The sequence below is a fragment of the Eretmochelys imbricata genome, chromosome 3 (genome assembly GCF_965152235.1).
Source record: "Eretmochelys imbricata isolate rEreImb1 chromosome 3, rEreImb1.hap1, whole genome shotgun sequence".
Lineage (NCBI taxonomy): Eukaryota > Metazoa > Chordata > Testudines > Cheloniidae > Eretmochelys > Eretmochelys imbricata.
This window is the reverse complement of record NC_135574.1, coordinates 204,761,248-204,782,201: the sequence shown is the minus strand read 5'-3', so window position 1 is coordinate 204,782,201 and position 20,954 is coordinate 204,761,248. Positions and strand designations below refer to the sequence as shown.

The window sequence follows — 20,954 nt, the reverse complement described above, 5'->3', positions numbered from 1 at the left end:
GGGCCGCTAGCCGTGAGCTCTGCCCGCTCCCTGAAAGTGCTCGGGGAGTCCCCGCTCGCCTGTCCCTCGCCTGCAGCCGCTGGCAACCCCGCTGCAGGCTCCTTCCCCCCGATCGCTCGTGGGCCGCTGGCTCTGGCTGCTTCCGGATGGATTAGCGGCCGAGCCCTGGCCGCTGCTCTCCCCTGGTGCAATCACAAGGCTGCACCAAATAAAGACCTAAGTGTCCCCTTCGGGGAAACTGAGGAATCTCTGCATTTCCCTGCGCCATTTCCTTAACGTGGGGGGAGAGCTTGTGGGGGGATACCAGGGTAAGGGTTTCACAACCCAGGGAGAAGGATTCACATCAAAGGCAATATTTGCTTAACAAATGGGCTAGCTACAGATGTGCATTGGGCTTCTGTGTAGCCTCTGTTGTAGCTGGTCTTGTGAAATCCTGGAGGGATGGGAGCGAAAGTTTTCTCTTTATCTGGCACACCCAACAAGGAGTTAGTTACCCGGGACAGGGAGCTGTAGTAGCTTTGAGGCTGTCTCTGAAATAGATTGTCCTCAGAGCTAACCTTCTCTCCCCACTGAAACTTTTAACAACCCCATCTGCTGCAAATATTTGAAACAAATTCCTTTGACCATAGTTGGAGGTGATCTGGTGAAATTCTGTAATCTGATTAAATGCAGTTACAAGAGGTCACAACCATGACAGGATTTTTTTTTTAAGGGAGCAAAGGTTTTCCGCTGTGTTAACCCATAAAATGAGCCATTGACTGGTGCAGAATTAAATGATCATAACAATAAATATGAAAACCAGTAAGAACAGAGAAATTACTTGCTATTTCACTCTGTGTAGGGCTCTGATTCTGTAACTGACTACATGACCATGACCAACTGCATGTTGTCAGTTGAGTGATTGGGACCTAGAGGACCCAGCACTAGACTGAGACTCAGATCTGCGTTCTGTTCCTGCTCTACTTCTGGCCTGCTGGGTGACCTTGGGTAAGCTGTGTCACTTTTCTGCCTCAGATGCATCCGATGAAGTGAGCTGTAGCTCACGAAAGCTCATGCTCAAATAAATTTGTGAGTCTCTAAGGTGCCACAAGTACTCCTTTTCTTTTTCTGCCTCAGTTTCCCCATTTGTAAAATGGGGATAATGATCCTGACTTCCTTTGTAAAGTGCTTTGAGAAAAGTGCAATAGAAAAGCTAGGTATTATATGCAACCAGTGTATCTGGGGTTGTGTAGAAGAAGAAGAACCAGATATCTACAGGAAGGAACAAAGTTCTAATGATAGCCTTAAGAAGGAGAGAGAGTTGAGGAAAGCACCCATGAGCTTGTAGTGAGAGGTCTTGTCGGGCTGGGTGTACATAATGTAGAAGCAGAATAATAGTCTTGTACCAAGCAGCTCTAATGTGACTGCCTCTGGAGTATGGCATTCTTGAATAAGGTGGCCAGAACTGATCTCCGATCACATCGGATTAGAACAAAATAAATAAAAGACAGGTGGACGAGACACAAATGTAACATAAATCTTTCATGACACCTTCTTACTTGAAGTACTCTGTAGTCACCTGAAGCTACAAATGCTCGAAAGGCCTAGCCATGAAGGAGGGAGATGAATAATTTAAGTTAGTACCAGGGTGTATATTGGAAGACTTCAGTAAACTATCGCAAACTTGTTAACAATAGCTACTGGAGGATTCCTCCCAAGGGAAGATGTGAAAGTTCCACTGTTTGGTATCCTTGACACTAGACCAGTGGTTTTCAACCTGTGGATCCCTAGGAATCTGCAGACTATGCCTAAGATTTCCAAAGGGCTCCGCACCTCCATTCGAAATATTTTAGGGACCTGCAAATGAAAAAAGGTTGAAAACCACTGCACTAGACCAAGCACAGCACTGCCAAATGTGTAGTAGGGGAAGTATCCTGCACTGGCAGAGAGGAGTATAGAGATCTAATTCTTTTTGTAAACCTCAACTTCCATAGTTATCCTAGGTCTAAACTTACCGAGTAACATGATTTGTATTGATACTAGTTTTACAAAGACTATAGCTCTTTTAAAGAGAGCGATCAGGAAAACCTTCTGTCATTGTGACATCTAGAAAATAACACGAGTTCATCTTGCTGAAGCAAACGCAGTGAAGAGAATGAAGGGAACTATCATCTCTTTTATAAAAATAACCCTTTGGAAACTGAATTCCAGACTGTTTCCTTGCCAAAAATAATTTACTTATGAGAGGGGCTGCTTCTGAGGCCTAACATTGAAATGCTGCCTTTTCTGGGGGCGTGGGATAAAATTTCAAGGACTCTAAAAATGTGATTAAAAATAGGCAACATTTTAAGACCCTAACGGTGGCCTGCTAGACTCCTTTTAGTAAAAGCTGCAAAAATATACCAGGGGAAAATAAAGCGTAAAGCTACCACTGCACAGCTGCAGTTGGCTAGCTTTTGCCGTGGCTCATGAAAAGTACCTACGCAAGCTTAAGTAACCGATCACCGTAATACGGGGGTGGGGGTCTCTTGCCTGAAAGGTCGCTGCACCTCGTTGTCAATATACGGAACAATATCAAATATCTCTTTGGAATGTTAATATTTAAAAATGGAGTGGATCCGAGAGAGGTGCATACTTCTCTCCTCCTTAAACCATGGCAGCATCTTCCTTCCAGAACCGCATGCAGTGGGGGTAAGGCTGTCAGAGGTATCATCTGTGCATTAACAAACCACTCCAGCATCCCTTTCTGGCTTATGATGTTGCCAGAATCCCTTGAATGTATCTGCAGGATGAGGATCACACCCCCTTCTGGTCTTCTTGGCAGAAGCCTAGTGATGTTAATGGGGCAATGGGAGTAAAGACTAGTGCGACCGTAACTGCCCTTTTGAATGCTCCAGGCTTGGGGTTGTTTAAACCATATTGGTGCCTCCTGTGTTTGGAAGAATGAGACGGTCTCCTAGGATGCCAAAGAAGCAGAACACTCAGCGTAAGGTTTGGATGGTCAGTCAGGATCCACCTCCATGCATTTGTGTGAAATCTGCTTTTCAACCTGTTTTGAGGGGGCTCCGTCAGCCAAAGGCGTCTCTGTTGCCTGCAGTCATGCATGGCTGTGGAGCTGGACAGAGAGTGACTCCAGTTCACTTGGTAGCTCAAGTGTAACTTCTTTTTTCCCCTTGTGTACTTTAACTTCAAAAGCCTTTGGGGTGGGGGGCTGCTCTCGCAACTGATGGTGAGAATAAAACAAAGGGTGGAGGGTGTGATCATTGAGACGTGACTTTCTCTGCAATAAATAATCTCCCTCCACCCGTTGTGCAACTTTTTAAATGTGTTTTTTTTTTTCCTAATTGACAAGGTTAGGGGCTTCCATTTTAAAAACTAATGGGGAGCCCCCCTCCATCCTCTAGAGTGGGGTTGGAGTTCCGTGGCACTCTTAATTTCTACATCAGGTGTAGCTGTTTTCTTGTCCCGGAGTTGTTGACTTTCTTAATAGCCGTTGACCTGCTACTGCAAACTGACTCGCACAAAGAGTTTTTATGCACCTATTCTCAACAGGTGTTAATGGAACTATCATAAGTAACAACTACCAGTGTGAGTAAAGTTCTGCAGGATCAGGTCTTAGTTTGTCATTCTACTGGAACTTACTTCTTGATTGTTACGCTTTGGCTTCTGTTCTGCTAAAATCATTCCTGATTGTCATGCTGCTAAACACAAGTAAATCCGCTTGGAAGACTCCTCCTGGGAGACTCCTCCTCCTCCTTGTTTTGTGTCTTTCACTCTCTGGTGTCACTAGGACTGTTTTGTGAATTATGGCGCCGTCTTTTATATTACAAAAGAGCTCCTTCATCTCTGGCATTATTGCATTGGCCCAAGGTTACCATGCTGTGATACCAGATACTGCATCCACTCACACTCGAACTACAGGAAATAGCTGCAATATCACGGATACTGCTCTGAGGTAGTTGTTGATCACTTAACCTAGAATCTGTGTGATATTTGTGAAAGTCAGTTACTCCTGGAAACCTGCATCATTCTGTATTAAAGAGCCCTTGAGCTTGAGTTTTTAATGATGACCATGTTGCTGTAGGCATCTTTGGAAAGGCAAAGACAACGCTTCCAAATCATTATGCACATTTCTTTAAAAGAGCTGGTGTTAGGGTAAGCACAGTGTGCTATGAAGTCACCATAGTCAGGTTGCTTAGAGTAAACTTCTGGTGCCTTTACTAATGTCCTGAAAGGATTGGTCCTAAAGACTTGATGGTTCACTAGGGATGGCAGGACTCCATGTAATTTAGTGGAGGAGTCCTGCCTCTTTCAGAAACTCTTAAGGGCGTAGTGCACATATTTAACTTCTTTCTATTAAAGCCATCTCCTTTTTCATAACTCAAAATCATACCTGCTAGTCTTATTCTGTTTTAGTGCAAAGAAAGCTTTGCCTGAACAAGAACTAGTTTTGTGGGTATACTAGACAACACACACACACACAAACCTTCCCAAGAAGAAAATCTATATGTGAAATTCTCTCTCTTGTGTGGCTGTGATCTTGGGCTGAATTTATAAGCATTTTGGGGGGAAAAAGTTTAATATGTAGCTGTAATTTTGTGTGGTGAACATGAAACTAACCTCTTAAAAATCCACCATCAGTCCTGCCCAACTAAACTACCCTGATGACGTGCGTTCTCCCTCACCTCCACAAGAAGACAAATGCTTTAATATTAAATAAAGTAAACATGTCTCTCAAGGAGCACAGAAGTCCCCTTTATGGCTCAAATTGTGATGTGAAATAAAAACTTAAAGTTTATGCTGTTTGAGAGACTCTTAAGGTTGCCTGACTAAGCACAAGTCGAGAAATAATGCAGTACCTACAGTTTTAACTCTGCCAGTTGTTTATGCATTGCAGTATAGTCTTAATTATGCAGTCTCGTCCTAACTACTCAAATACACTACGATACCATGCAATTTTGTTTAGCTGCAGATGTAGCATCAACTTTAATGGTCATAATAATGCAGTATATCTGTACTGACTCAGGGCCAGGTCTTGCAAAGTCTTACCCCAAATTATTCTATGCTGTTATGTCTACACTGCAGTAAAAACCCTGCTGTGGCAACGAGTCTCGGAGCCCGGGCCACCTGGCTCTGGCTGTGGGGCTGCAAAATGGGTAGTGTAGACATTTGGGCTCAGGCTGGAGCCTGGGCCCTGAGACTCTCCCGCCTTGTCCGAGCCTGAACGACTACAGTATAACTTTACTGCCCCGTAGCGTGAGCCAGAGTCAGCTGACCTGGGCTGGCTGCAGCTGTGTCCCGGGTTATTTAATAGAGTGTAGACATACATTTGAGTTGCATTTACGTCTCTGCTGAAGTCTCTGCAGGACTTGGGCCCTTTGACTTCATATGCTGGAGAGGACAAACCTTAAGGTTGGCTATCGACTAGTGATTATTAAAATGCCTTATTTCTGTCTGCTCAAGAAACTGGTGTGCCCTCCTTTGAGTGAGTATAATTGAGGGAATGAGGCTCTCTGTGTAACTCACTGCTGAATGTAGTTGTCGTATATGTTGTTGTGAAGCGAGGGAGTAGCAGCGCAGCTTCCTAATTAAGGTTGCCTATGATTAGCTGGAAGGAGGGGTAGAATGTCTTAAGCGGTACAGCAGGGGGTTCTCAAACTGCGGTCGCCAAGGCTGGTGTTAGACTTGCTGGGGCCTAGGGCCGAGGCCGAAGCGAAAGACCGAGCCCCATGGCCAAGGCCCCAGGGGATTCAACCCTAAGAAAGGGGCCTAAGGTTACGTGTCTCCTGCCCAGAGCAGAAGCCCTTGGGCTTCAGCTGTGGCCCACAGGGCTGGGGGGAGGTGGGGGTGGGTGTTGAGCTTTGGTCCCCCCCTCCTGGAGCCGTGTAGTAATATTTGTTGTCAGAAGGGGGGGGGTCATGGTGCAGTGGAATTTGAGAACTGCTGCTCTACAGACTAATTTATTTGGTAACTCTTGCAGTAAAAGTTTTTTCCTTTCAAACACCTTGGACCTGTCTCTCAAAATAGATGGTTCCCTGCTCCCAAGCCCATCTAGCAAATGTCTGTCTGTGTGCTTCAAAGTCTCCTGGCTAAATCCAAATTAAAATATATGTGGCTTGAGACTAGATGACCCTTGTGGTCCCTTCTAACCCTGTGATCCTATGGGAGACATGGTGGGGCTGGAAACAGTAACATTTAGCATTGCGGTAACATCAAGATGGAGCTTCCGTGTGTTAGGCGCTGTACAAACATGGGTCATGTTCTTATGGCCGAAAAGGTTGGGGGGGGCGTGTTTTTAAATAGCAAAATAACTAGTGCGCGTTTATGGTGGGATGTACCAACCCCACACTGGGTCTGGGGGGCTAATGAGAGCCCGGGGGTGCAGTCAGCCTGGCCTTGCGTGGAGCACACGTCAAGCTTGGTCTGAGGAGTTCAAAGCACTGCCCAGGAAGGAGAGCAGCCCTGTCTCTCTCTCCGGGGAAGAAACGCAGCCAGGATCAGGGAGCTGAGCTGGGTGAGAGCCTGGCTGGAGGAAGGTACCCAGGCAGCTGGGAAGCAAAGCGGCAGGAAGTGAGCCCGCCCAGGGTTCTGGCTGCTGAGTCAGAGACTGCCCTGGGAGGGGAGGAAACTCGCCAGCAGCAGAACCGGCTGGGTGGCAGACAGAGCTGGGAAACGCTGCTGGGAGCCTGGGAAAGAGGCTTCAAGAGAGCAGGGCTGATCTGCTGGAAACCCAGGAAGAGGCTGGAGCAAAGGCCCAAGGCGAGGCAGAAAGTAATCCTGGGAAGGCAGCAACAAGTCTGTAGTCCGGCCTCGGCTGCCCATTCAAGGGTCCCTGGACTGTAACCCAGAGAGAGGGAGGGCCTGGCTTCCCTTACAAGCCCTGGCTCACACACTGTGGCAATGAAGACATTGCTGCAGTAAGACGTTCTTGCCCTCAAGAGTTTACAACCGAAATAGATAAGACAAAGCGTGGGAGGGGAAACTGAGGCACGGGGAGGGGAAGTGACTTGCCCAGGGTCACCCAGCAGGTCACTAGCAGAACTGGGGAAGGAGTCCAGAGTCTCAGGACAGTGCCCTATCAACCTGTGTTGGAAGGCAGCGTCATTACTCTTAAACTTGTCACTGACAAATCTAAATCTACCACTGGTGCCTGATAGATGTGGGAAGATGCTTTTAAAAAAAGGACTTTGTGAAACAGATTGGTGACCTACTCTTAAGAACCCCAAGTTCCTAGGCCTTATGGGTAAGAGAAGAGACCCTGTTTTCTTCTCAGTCACGAATGTTAGAAATACAGCATTATACTGGTTTTGGAGCATTCATTAGCCAGCAAATGTTAGACGCTGATGAAATGGCAGTGTCAATTGTGCGGAAGTTAGATGTGACTTGTAGTGTTTTAATTTCACAACTCTCCCACTAAATCTGTACCATGGACCTTACTGCAGCCTAGACTGACATTCCCAGAGGAGAATTCCTCCAGCTGGCACTGTAAGGTCATTGGGCTCCTCCAGCTTCACATGAGATGTTCTGAAAACCAGGCAGAGGAAGCTGGAATATTGGTTTAAAGCTTTCTCCTCTGGGCATCCGTGGCTCTCTGGGAGCTCTGAACACTACTGATTCTGTAGCCCCCCTTCTGCCCCCATATCAGTTAATCCCTCTTTCCAGCCTTGGATCCTCTGCCTTCATATTTGCACATAGCTTAAAAAAAACAACAACCCAACCAAGCATGGGTTTATGGTGGTTCAGGTGTGCTTTCTTAACACACATACTGGAAAAGCAGGGCAAATCATAACTGCTGCACTGCCATTCTAATGTTCTGTCTAACACAGTTGGTTCAACAGTGCTGTGTGCCCTGCAGGGAGACAAAGAACTGAAAATCATGCCACACCGCACATGCAAAGCTGCTTCATTTAATGATAACTTGGAGTAGTAACATTTCAATCATACCATACACTGGCTTTTGACAAAGATGAGTTGCCACCCAGAGCTCTTCAGTGCAGTCACAGGCTGCGTGTTTGACTAGACGCTACGTAAATGCATTTTTAGGAATGCGCCTTGATGATAAGAAACTCACCGATATCAGTTTTACTGATGCCTTAGCGCAAGGTGTCACCTCAATGGATGACCTAGTTGAGGTGCTTGGAAAGCTCAGCAGCAAAAGTTGGCCTGAAAATTAATTGTGGTAAAGTCATAACTTGTCCGGTTGTGGAGTTTGAATACGTTGCGGATTCTAGCATCCTAATGGGCGACCACCCAGTCGAGATTGTCAGTGATTTCAGCTACCTCAGCTCGGTTGGGCAGCATCAAGGAATAACTTGAAGCCTAGACTTCAAAAGTGTCAGCAGTAATGGGACACCTCCATTAAGAACGTTTCTTGAAAATGATGACTAGAGAGATGAAGCTGAGGACACTTACTGCTTTGGTGGTCAATATTCTGACCTATGGGACTGAAAAGAAGTTGGACACTGTTCAGATGAAGTGTCTCCAAGTGATTGGAAACATCAAATGGTACAAATTGAAGTGAAATGACTAGATCCATTTTCTAACTAAACAGGTCCTGCTCTTTCAGTCATCCAGTGCTTGCCTACCATCTTCCCTGTGAGAATCCTCTTCAGCTTTGAACAACTTAAAACAGGATGGAAAAGAACTCCTCCCTTCCCCCCAAAAGACCTAAAACACAAGGGCTGTACAGTGTCAATAGACAACTGTCCCTCAGAGACCTCTGACTTTGTAACGTGCCAGTTTTGGTTCAGGACAGAACATCTTGGAGATGCATAATGCATTCGATAGCCTCTCCAGTAACCAGCCGACAGCATGAGACCTAACCAATCCACTGGATGGGAAAAGACTGCCAAGTTGACTGACTAAATTAAAATTAAGTATTTTTAAAATCATAACGTAAATATCTAGTAACCATATTATCTATGCAACACAGTACTAAACAATAGGGTGGATTCATTTTAAACCAGGAAGGAGGAAACCTTGACTGAAATAAGTGGTTTTAATCTTGTTTTGCCCTTTTATTTTTCTAAAAAGCGTCTCATTCTCATTGGTTTGTTTGACAAATATTTGATCTGTTCACAACCAAATATATCCTTTACATAAATTTGTTGCTATTTTTTATTACATGTGTGTTAAACTGCTTAAATAAGTGTGCATGGAAATAGTGTAACACACACATTTAGATTTTTTTTTGGTTAGAAATTGGTGAATGGCGCACTTTTCTACTGGATTACTTGGTTTGGGTCAAGCTGTACTTGAATGGGAATTGGAATTCAATTAAAAATGCACCACAACATTTTAAAATTTGTTTTTATTAGTTAAATAAAAACTACCTTTACATGTGCTGGGTACATAAGAAAATGTGTGTATCAAAACATATTTTGCACTTAAAACTGACTTATTAAATACAGGAGATTTTAACTGTGGTTAGTGAATTGATTGGGTTTTTTTTTTTGGTGTATGAGCCAGATTTTCTGTGTTGTTTGGGTACCTAAAGATGCAGACAAATGCTTTAGTAGTTGTTTCAGAAGCATATTTAGGTGCCTGAATGCTTTTTGAAAATTCATGTCTTTCAGGGTTTTTAGAATTTCAGTAGATTTCATTGTGACATTGCACTCCATAATATTTTATGGAAATATGCTTATGAGTGTGAATATGATGTAACTGGAATATGCTTCATGCAGAAAGTCTCTTGTAAGGTATCATTACAAAGCTTATGATCCACTGAGTGTGTTCATGCCTATTTGTTTGCATGTATTATTTCTGTGTCTGGGGTTAGGAGAATAAGATATAAACTTGTATTACTGATGTTAAGTGGAAACCAATAAGGGTGCTTCAGAATCAATGACTTGTAAATGTCTCTGTTTACTTGCAAACCTTCCTGAATATGTGCGGGCCAGCCCTGAAAGAATGGAGGCTGGGGTCTCACAGGACATGTGAACATGTCACCTGATACTGGAATCCCTCTTAAACCTGGTGCTTTTCCATTTAGAAGGAGGGGTGGGGACCCAGAGAGACACAAGGTTTGCACCGTGTGCCGAGGCTATAAAAAGGGGTGGAGCAGAACAAAGGGGGTGGCCAGTCATGAGAACACCCCTACTTTCCACCTGAGATGGCTGCTGGAACCAACAAGGACTGTACCAGGGGAAAGGATTGGGCCCAGACTAGGAAGGACTCTAGTCTGTGAAAGATGTTGTTGGAACATCTGAGGGTGAGATTTTACCTGTAATCGGTTTCTTAATGTATTAGGCTTAGATTTGCATGTTTTTGCTTTATTTTTCTTGGTGACTTACTTTGTTCTGTCATCACTTGAAACCACTTAAATCCTACTTTTTATTCTTAATAAAATCACTTTTGTTTATTAATGAAACCAGAGTAAGTGATTCATACCTGGAGGAGCAAAGAGCTGTGCATATCTCTCGATCAGTGTTATAGAGGGTGGACAATTTATGACTTTACCCTGTATAAGCTTTATGCAGAGTAAAACGGATTTATTTGGGGTTTGGATCCCATTGGGAGCTGGGTCCTGGAGCTAGGTGACCTACTGAGCAGTTTCGGTTAAAGTCTGCAGCTTTGGTAGCGTGGACCTGACCTGGGGCTGTGCTCCAGCAGGCTAGTGTGTCTGGCTCAACAAGGCAGGGTTCTGGAGTCCCAAGCTGGTAGGGAAAACTGGCTCAGAGGTAATTCCAGCACATCAGGTGACAGTCCCAAGGGGGTTTCTGTGGCCGAACCCGTCACACTCATCCTCTTCAAACTGTTCTCCCCGCCACCCCCTTTTATAGACTTGAAGAAACAAGCTTTCCTGCTGCGTAAACTCCCAATCAGTTTCTCAAGTTTAAAGAAAATATTCTCTGCCTATGCTTGCAGAACTGAAACCAAAAGCTTTCCTGCGCAGCAAACTCCAAGTACTGAGCCTTGGGGAAATGTAAATAACAGCATTCGCTCCATTGGAAAGGCTGAAAATAATTACATCCTGCAGAATATGACATTGTGTCATATTTATAAAGCTTGAGTTGATATCAGAAGTTTAAAGGTGTCTTGTCCCTCCATCCCAATTCTTTATAAACTAAAACAGTAGCACGCTTTAGCTCATTAAAACTTGAGGAGTGCTCCTTGGTGCAGCCTTTATAAAATGTATTTAAATGAGTAATAAGCAATAGTAAGTTTAGACCTTAACATAGGTTGTCAATTTCAAATTGAATTTGCGAATAAGCTGTTTTTAAAAAAATATGTAATTTAAAGTAATTTTTTTTTTTTTAAATTCCAATTTAGATAAAATTGGATTTTCATCCACATTGATAAAGAACCATACATCAACAGTAGGCTGGCCATTTGTCCAGTTTGAAGCTGTCTCGTCGTGTTTTTGGACCGGCTTTTCCCTGTCTGGTACTGGATGTCCGGTATCATTATCACAGTGCATGGGGAATGTCACTTTCTGTCCCACTGGCGTGACCTTACATACACTGCGTGGACACAGTCACGCCAGTGGGGGCCGAGCAGCAGGCTCTGAAAAAGGCACTCTCTGTGCGGTGGGACCTCACGTGGACTCTGTGTGTGAAGTTACAGGGGCACGCAGGCAGGAGCGGGCCTATGCCGTTCCCAGACCTACTGGAATGTCCTTATTCTGGGGAATGTGGCAGTGGCCACTCTAATCAGCGTAGCCCTGTATACACATTTTGCAACGCTGTATAGTGAATCAAACTGAAAGTAATTCAGGGACTGGAAAATTGTGTCCAGTTCTGTTGTCAGCGCTTCAGAAAGGATCTTGAAAAGAGCTGCTGGAATGACTCGTCGTCTGGAAAACATGACTTTTTAGTGAGACTTCAGAAGCTCAGTTATCTGCAGCAGATCCCAGAGAGTGTTAAGAGGTGACTTGGTTGTGCCTACGAGTACTGGGGGAGGGAGGGGAAAGATTTTTGATAGCAGAGGGCTCTATAACCTACCGCAAAAAGGCGCAGCGAAATCCAGTGGCTCGAAACTGAAGCTAGACATTTCTAACCTGAATTTAAGTTGCAGATTTTTCACGGTGAAGGTAATTAACCGTCGGAACAACTTAGGGTTGTCCGTTTTGGCTGGACATATTTCCTGGAGGTTTCATCACATGACACAATCTTTAAAGCAGTGGTGTCCAAACCTGTCCTGTTGTGACCCCCTCCCCACCTTACCAGTAGTGGAATCTGTCAGCGTGCCCCCCCACGCCCCCCGCATTACTGTACAGTTGGTTCAGCAGAGGAGCTCGGGCTGAAGGCAGAGCCGGGGGCAGAACTGGAGATGCGGGAGGAACTGGGACTTAAGGTGGAGCTGGGCTGGGGGCGGGCTGGGCTGTAGCTGTAGCTGGGGGCAGAGCGGGGCTAGGTGACGCTCCCTTCGCAACTCCCCTCTGGGGGCTGGCCTGAGCTCTGCCATGCACCCTTCCAGCTTGGGGGACCACTTCTTTAAAGATTAATCTTAGAGACTCCAGGCCAATCTTGGAGGGTCGGCAACTCTGCAGTGGTGGATTCTCCGTCGCTTGCAGTCTTTAAATCAAAGCTGGCTATCTTTTTGATCTACGTGCTGTAGGTTAATCGGAAGTATGGGCTGGCTGCAAGAACCACTGGGTGAGGTTAGGTGACCTGTGCTTTGCAGGGAGGTCTGACTAGGTGATCCGAACGGTCCCTTCTGGCTTTAGTTGTGAGATGCAGTGTGTGTCTTGGGTCTTGCTGTACGCCGAGGGCCTGGCTGAATTGACAGCGAGTGTGGGGTGAGAGTTGTGCTGGCCGTGGGCTCACTGGTGTCATGTGTGACCGTTGCCTTAACATACCATTTATTGTCTTTTAGGGCTTCTATCTCGAGGAAATACACTTGAGCAACCTTGACTCTAAGCTGGCAACGTGTGTGTCTGTGTAATTGCCACTGTGCCCGGGCAACACAATGTAGGGCAGGCTCCACCCCGTGCAGCTGTGAACGGCATGCTCCCCCACCCCACCCCGCCCCTCCACTAGATCCAGGGTGGAGGGAATCCCCCACAGCCTAGGGGGCATCTGCAGAGGCAAGATTGGCAGCTTTGCGTGAACTGACCCTGGCTTCTGCTTTTGAACGTTTGTAGCCCGATGGATTACAGCGGAGGGAGTCGGCCAGGAGGCAGCCCTGCATGCTGCATAGGCATGGCAGCTCTAACTTGTGTTTTATAACCTCCGTAACTGAAACACGTCCCTGCTGTTATTTGAATAAACTAGCACAGGGGGGCGGGAGGTGTTGATACGTCCCTTATGAAACAAGCTTGGGGTGGGGAGAGGTGTAATAAAAATCAAGAATACAGGCTGGGGTCTCTGCTTTGCACTGCTAGATTTGGTTAGTTTAGCAGTCAAATGTATGTATTTATCTTCATGCAGTTTCATGCCTGGAGACTGGCTGTACCCACACAGAAAACATGGGTTCGAATAACTGGGACTTGCACTTTTATTTTGTGTCTAACACAGGTCTCCAGCATCAGATTATAATTAAAGGACTGGCTCTAATGTGTATAGTGAGGATTATATGCTGCTGCAGAGAATAATTCTTGTTGTGGGTTATTAATACCCACTTGGCTGTAACAGGGAACATGCAGAGAAGTCTCGACATTGGCTTCTTTGGAGGTTTTTTTAAGAAATGGCTGGACAAACACCTGTCAGGGATAATCCGGGTATACTTGGTTCTGCCTCAGATCGTGCGTGTATGTTGGAATGGATTAGATGGTGTCCTGGGGACCCTCCAGCCCTACACTTCTATGATACTGTATACCAGTAAGGTAGCTTTCCATTGCTAAAAGATAGTGTGAAAAATTTTACCTAATTGCAAATGGTTATTTCCCTTTAGCATCTAAAATGCTGAACGTGTTTCTGGGTTCTCTAGACCTGGCAGGGAAGGAGTACAAGACAACGACTCATGTCCTGGTTTTATCCTACTATGCGCACACTTGGACATTGTGTAATGAATGAGCTTCTTTAAAACCTCTAGATCCGTTGGCTGACTTTAGCCTAAGAAATCAACTCGTTTAAGCTGTTCTTCACCACATCTTTTCCAGTCTGACCCACACCTAGTTTTGTAGCTTGCTGGGACATGGATTTTCTTCTGCATTTTGTACAGTGCTTAGAATAATGGGGCCTCTCCCTTTGGTGGCTCTGTAATAAAAACAAGCACACGCGTACCCTCCTCCCCATCTCCACTGCAACAGATCTGGTGCTGGGAAGCTGTATCTTGGCACTAACTCTTGTTTTTGCCTCTTGCAGATAGAGAGAAGTAAGCCAGGATGGATTTGTACGATCCTCAGACGTTGGGTGTTATGGTCTTTGGCGGTTTCATGGTGATTTCAGCTATTGGGATCTTCCTGGTGTCCACCTTCTCCATGAAGGAGACCTCTTACGAGGAAGCCCTGGCTAAGCAACGCAAGGAGCTCGAGAGAACCCAGCAGCACAAAGTGGAGAAGAAAAAGAAAGAGAAACCTGTTGAGAAGAAAGGAAGGGCCAAGAAAAAAGAGGAGAAACCGAATGGGAAAATACCTGAGCAGGAGCTGGTTCAGGACGTAACTGACGCTCCCAAGGAAGTAGACCCTGAACCTATTGCGATGTGTGAACCAGTGATCATTGAGTCTCCTATTCTGGCGGTTTCAGCTCCCCCTCAGGAGAAGGAGAAACCTGCCCCGTCCCCTAAAGACAAGAAGAAGAAGGAAAAGAAGGTGGCCAAGGTTGAGCCAGCTCCCCCACTTGTTACTTCTCCATCAGTCGCTGTCTCAAAATCTTCTCCAGTCTTGGAGGTAGCTGCCAAAGAAGTGCCCATAGTGGCTGTCCAACCGGTCGGCACACTACAAAGTGCTCCTGTAGTTAATTCTGTTGCTGTCAAAAAAGCGGAAGCTCTGGTAACCCAAGAAGAGCCAAAGCACGATGGAGCTGCCAAGAAGAAGGCTGTGGCCAAGAAGAAGAGCGAGCTGAGTAAGTATTTGACTCCTGCAAGTGTCCTTACGGCATGTCACCAGAGCCGCTATGTGGTGGGGACACTGAGCATGGGTATGTCGTGTGAGGCACAGAGGGGGAACGCCCCATTCCTCCGCTGTGGACTTGCCTCGAAATGGCTGTGTTGCCTCGGCAGGCTGGTTCTGAAGGGCTGGTTACGTGAGTGGCGCTCTTGTTAGACCGGGAAAGCCTCAGTGGCTTGGGTTCCTCTCTGTGAAACTCGACCACAGCCTCCATTTCTTGATTCAGTGCCTCTTTTTTTTTTTTTTTAAAAATACAGCATCTTGTGTTGGTGCTTCTGTGTGCTTGGAGCTGGCTTCTCACTCTGACTTTTTTTTTTTTCCTGTTTTGTTTGGGCGGGTGAGGTTTTGCAGCCTGCGACGTGCAGGAGGTCAGACTAGATGATCATGATGGTCCCTTCTGGCCTTAAAGTCTTTGAGTCTATTTCCTTGGATCTGAATGCCTGAGTCTGACCGCTTAAGTCATGTAGGTATTTGTAACGTGCTCATCACAGGTACCTGAACACCTTGAAAACCTGCACGAATGCAGAACGAGTGGGTTGATGGGGAGACTTGTATTCTCTCTTCTACCTGTCCCAGGAAAGGGGGAGACCCCTGCTTAGACATTGTGCCACCTTGTAAGAAGCAAGCCTGAAGGTAGAGGGCATGTGTGGATTGTTTCTTACTGATCCTCATAAGGGACAGGTGCCTGTTACATTTTTATCCTGAAGGTGATCAGGCTAGTTGGTTGACAACCTCTGTAATGAAAGCAATCCCACTAAGGCGGACCTGCCCATGCAAAGGCTGAGTACTGATAGCAGACTGCTATACATAGCTCAAGAAGGAGCATCTTATCCTTCTGTATCCAGAAAGCAAGCTGGGTTTTGTCTGGGAGGACGAATGTTTTGCATTTGGTTACTGCTCAGAAACTGCTACTGTGCACGGCAGGAACTCCTCCTCTCATTAAATTGTAACTGGAAGGAAGCAAAGCACGAACATGCTTTGGAGAGGCAGGAAGTTAGAACGTCTTTAAATTCTTATTGGCTTACTTCTTTGTCTTCAGATTATTTTGGTGTCCACTGAGCCTACGCTGCGAAGGAATAGGTCAGAGAATTCTGGCTTCTGAGACTCTCTTGACTGCAGTAAACGTTCAGGAAAGGCAGTATTTCTTCTTCATTCCTCAATACTGAAGAGGCTGGTAGCATTGTTTCCTTTTTCTGGTTTGACCAGTAACAAATTGCACATGCTAAGCGGAATAGAGGATACTGCACATGCCCAGTGTAACAGTTCTGCTGTTGGAATCTTAACGTTCAGGCTTCCCCACTTCCTCTTAAAACCTGAGAATGACACTTCATTCTGAAGTGTCTGCTAGTCTTACGTGTAAGACTGCTGTAAATCCACTGGGAGGGCGAAAAGCACTTTGTGTTTGAGAGCAGTGTTTTCTGAAAATGTTAATACATATTACAAAGGTGTCTCTCTTCCTTGCACTAGGCACCTTGACACAGGCTAGTTTCACTTTATTCCTGTATAATCCATTCACTTTCCTGGCTTATGGAGGCTTTTTCCTGTCTTGCGGCAACGCGGTAGGGGACAAATTTTTCAGCTGCTCTGCAGAGACGGTTTCCCCAAGGTGGGCTAACGAGCTAACTCCCACAGAAGCCTCTGTTTCTAATGGCTACGTCTGTGCCTTGTGCAAACGGGAACACTGAAGCACTCTCTTTAAATGGAAGCCTGGGATATTGTAGATGGCCGTGGTGACAGCAAGAGTTGTGATTCTTAGTGTCCATGTTGTTCTCCTAGCCCAACAAAGTAGCAGCGTGATGTGTGCTTAAATCTCCTGCATATAAACTACTTGGACGTCTGCGGCTGGGAGGGGCAACCTCGCTCGGCAGAAAGTACGCAGCGGTGAGACAGATGTTGTCACTCAGCTATAGCTCAGAACCTTGGCAGATGTCCACTGAGCAAGCTCAAAAGTGACCTTCACCTCCTACCTCCAGTCCTCGAATTCATCTCCTTCCTGGTCCACTGGGCTGTCTTGCCAAGCATAATTTCTTCAGCTGGCTTTTGCTGCAACCCTATTATGTACAGATGCAGTAAGCCTAGACTATTTTAAAAATGTCTTCCCATTCTCCTCCTCTTCCACTCCCCAAAAATCTTCCTGTGAAACGGATTTTGCCCAAAGCATATTTCCACCCCAAAATGCCAGGTACAGCTGAGGTGGGGAGCAGTTCATCTCCAAAGGCCAATGCTCCTGAAAGCTGTTTCCATGTGAGAAGTGTGTGGTTACTGCAAAGCCAGCGCCTGCTAGGAGGTCCTGTTTTGGAGAACAGAATGGAGCTTGTCTGACCCATAATAAATATGCGACCTGATCCAAAGTCCACTGAAGTCGAGGAGAAGACTCCCACTGACTTGCAAAACTGCTTCCTAAACCTAGCAGCCCTGCAGTTGGTGCGCCATGTAGTGACATCTCGATATAGAAGGAGCAGCCGTTTCATGGCCGAGCCTCAAAGCTCAGAACAGTGCTGTGGCTACTGTGTTTTTATTTTATTATTTTTTTTTTATTTGTTTTTATTTGGCATAAGTAGCTGCACTGAGCTGCCCATATCTGGACTAAGAGGCATTGAGTAACCTTCAAGGTGTACGTTGTGGTTCTACCCCCTTTAGGGAAGAGGTAGCAAAAGTGTCATGTGACAGATCAGGACCTCGGCGTTCGGAAGCAGAAAGTGTACCAGCTATTATAATACTATCCCTTTGATCTCTTAGCTGTGGACGAAGACCCAGTGAAACGCTGTCTCCATTAACTCCACGGGAGTCTTGCCACTGACTTGAACTGGGGCCGTGTTTTCACCCCTTGTGTGTAGTGCATTTTTCCCCCTTTCTTCCTTACCCATGAGTTCCAACAGAACCTGAGCATAAGTTAGTATGCATCTAGATCCTTTATCATTAAAACAGAGACGCAACGAAAGGTGCAAACTTAAAATGCAAGGGGTAGGCCTAAAGCTAGCCCTGTCATCCTGGAGGATCAGCAACCTTCCAAGTTTCAAACCAGGATTAGCGTTACTGTGTGCGTTAGTGCCGCTGAATGCCCATGTGGGCGTGAAAAGTTTTTGGCTTCTCAGCGTTAAGTATTTAATGCCTAAACAAAAACACGGTTCATCTGGTATCAAGCTTTTAGTCCACATTCCTCACTTTTGGAGGGCGGTAACGTTTATCTAACTCTGATAGAGGAATGTCTGGCTATTTTGAAACCTCTCTACAGCTCTCCGTAATGTCAGAGCCCCTACCTAAAAACAGACAGCTAGCATCAGTTTCTTTCGGTGTGGGGACTACCAGTGACTCTCCATCCTCATTCTCCTCATGCCCCCCAAAAATACAGGATTTTTGGGTGTGCTTGTCCCCTGCCTTAAAACTGAAGATGGAACAAAACCAATATTTTTAAGCTCTGGATGCTTGCTAGAAGTAGTAGCAGCTAGTAGGAGGTCCATCTCCTCTCGGTTTGGATCACCTTTCTTCCCCATGCCTTGTTGAAGAAGAATTCTCCACAGTGCCCCAAGACGTGACACAGAAAGCGAAAGAGAGTAGGAAGTGGCCAGAGGCTCGCTGCCTCATTGCTGCCTCATTGGCTGTGAAGCAAAGTTGGGAGGATTGAGAACTGTCACTTCTTACACATCTGTTGGTGTAATGGGAAGACAAAGTATTACGGGCATTGGATGGCTATTCAGTCCGAGCCAGACGAGTTTCTGATGATTTTTAGTTAAACTCAAAGCTGAGACGGGGAAATGGAAGGAGGATGGCCCAGTGGTGGTGCACTGGCCTAAGACTTGGGTTCAAATCCCTGCTCTGCCATGGGTTTCTTGTGTAACCTTGGGCAAATCACTTAAGCCTGGTCTGCAACTAACACTTAGGTTGCCCTAGCTACATAGCTTAGGGCTGTGAAGAATTTCCTGCCCTGTGTGACGTGCCCACTGGTGCCTCTTCCTTCCTGACCCCTGTGGCCTGCTTGACGCACGGCTCTGCCGAGCACCCACTGGCCTTCACCCAAACGGCTGCTGCTGCGTGTCTCCCTGGAGCCTTGCGCTCTCCTGCCCCATCGTGCGCCCGTGCTGGCTGGGGCTCTCCTGAGGTGGGTCGCCCGCTTATTTCTCCGCTCCTGGTGCGGCTGGGTTCTCCTGAGTGCTGCTCTCTGCCCCGAGGGGTGATCTCTGAAGCAGCCCTGCTTCTTGCCAGCACGGCCCTCTTGCCCCAGCTGCGCTGACCGGGAGGGCTCACGGGGAAAGAGAGCATGGCCAGGAAGGAGAAGATCAGCTCCTGCCAGTGCTTGGGCAGCTCATGCTTCAGGAGCAAGAGGAGAGGAGCACAGGGAACGGCTGGGTCAGACTGGTCTGGGGAATGCCTGTTCTCTGGCTGCTTCCCATTGTCAACACTTGACCCCTCCTGCTCAAATTCTCCCCTCATTCACTGGTCTCATCTTCTTCCCCCTTCCCCCCCCAATCCCGATCAGTTTAACCCTGCCCCTGTGGGAGGGTTGCCACCTTTGAAGAACAAAACCAGGGGCATGATCCTGAGTCCCTAAAGCCAGGCAGCTGGTAGTGTGTATGGAGGCCTGTGAGGTGCAGGTCAGCTCATGATGGTCCCTTCTGGCCTTTAAAGTCTGAGATTTCCCAGGACAGTGGCCTCAGAAAAGGGGCGAGCCTGGTGACAGCCCAATCCTGCAGACCACTCTGTGGCCTGCTTCTGCTCCCACCCCCGCCATTACCTATCTGGGCCCAACCCTACTTTTTCATGGGGGGTGGGGGAAGAAAGCTCCTCCCCCATACGCTGATTTGGGCTGGGACTCCCTGGGGTAGGGGGTCTCCTGGACTGGCTGGGGCTGCTTTGGGGGGCCTTGGTGGGTTGCAGAACCTCTTCCCAGATCAACAATCGCTTTCTTGTTCCTCCGGCTCCAAGCCTCGCTGCTGGGCGGAGGGGGAAGGGCGGGGTCCCTGCTTTCTGCTCCCCCGTCTTCTCTTCTCCAGTTCTTGCTGGGCTGCGGGGTCTCCAGAATTTCTTTTTAACGCCCCCCCCCCCCCCCGAAGCTATTGGCATGCAGTCACTAGTTCTGCAGTCCCTCGCCTTTTAAAAGGCTTCTGGGCTGTGACATAATTTTGCTGCGATTTAACACTTGGATCCCGAGCTGTTTGCTGCAATGCTCCTATATAATGAAACCATCTCAAATTCTTTTCTAGCAAGACTAGTGGTGTTATTCTAATGCTTAGAGAAAACACTGAGTTTGATAAAACTAGATAAACAAAATATCAAGCCAAAAACCCTTTGGTCTGTCTGCTAAAGCTTAAGGTCAGATTCAGCTTTGCTTGCCAGATGTGTTCGATGCTTGTGCTTGCAGAATGGAATGAATGCAGACGAAGTTCAACAAGTCCACTCTTTATCTGGATGTGTGTTTCGTGGGGGCACAGTACTGTACCAGCAAACTGAAGCAATAAACAGGGCCTCATGTAGTCCGTGGTGCTTCTTGTGGCATTAACCCTGCTTGAGTAGCAGTGTGACTTGAACCCAGGACCTAAAACAGAAGGACCAATGCAGTTAATTGGAAGCTGTCTGAGACCCCACTATTTTAATGGGGAACAGCTGCTGTGTGGATGAACAAGAGCCATATTTCCCCTGTTGGTGGTGACATGCATTCCAGCATCTAGTCCTCCCGGTTGTGCTGAACTTGGGAAATGTGAATAGAGTCTAAACCTGTGTGGTGAGGCTAGATATGAACTGCCCCATGTCTTAATGGTTCTGAAATATAAAGTGACAGGCTGAGGTTTGTTCGCACTGGGGAGCTGAGTGGAATAGCTATTCCAGAATAAGAATGTCTGTACGGGGAGGAGTTATATGAAATGGTGCAGGACTTTAGATCTAGATTGCTGCAGAATACAAGAGGCCTTGGCAATAACTGGTTATTTTAATTTGTCTAAACTAGAGTCCAAACCACTTAAAGGTCTATAAACTATGATTTCATCCACAC

General features: G+C 46.6%; 1 protein-coding gene across 3 annotated transcripts in view; it reads left to right on the top strand.

Annotated features, from left to right (window-relative positions):
• RRBP1 (ribosome binding protein 1) overlaps positions 1–20,954 on the top strand; it is a 55,236-nt gene that overhangs the window by 1,284 nt on the left and 32,998 nt on the right. For all 3 annotated transcript variants that reach the window (XM_077814130.1, XM_077814129.1, XM_077814128.1), the window contains exon 2: positions 14,226–14,924. In XM_077814130.1, coding sequence (XP_077670256.1) covers positions 14,246–14,924 — 679 coding nt within the window. In that variant the 5' untranslated portion in view covers positions 14,226–14,245. The remainder of the gene's footprint in view (positions 1–14,225; positions 14,925–20,954) is intronic.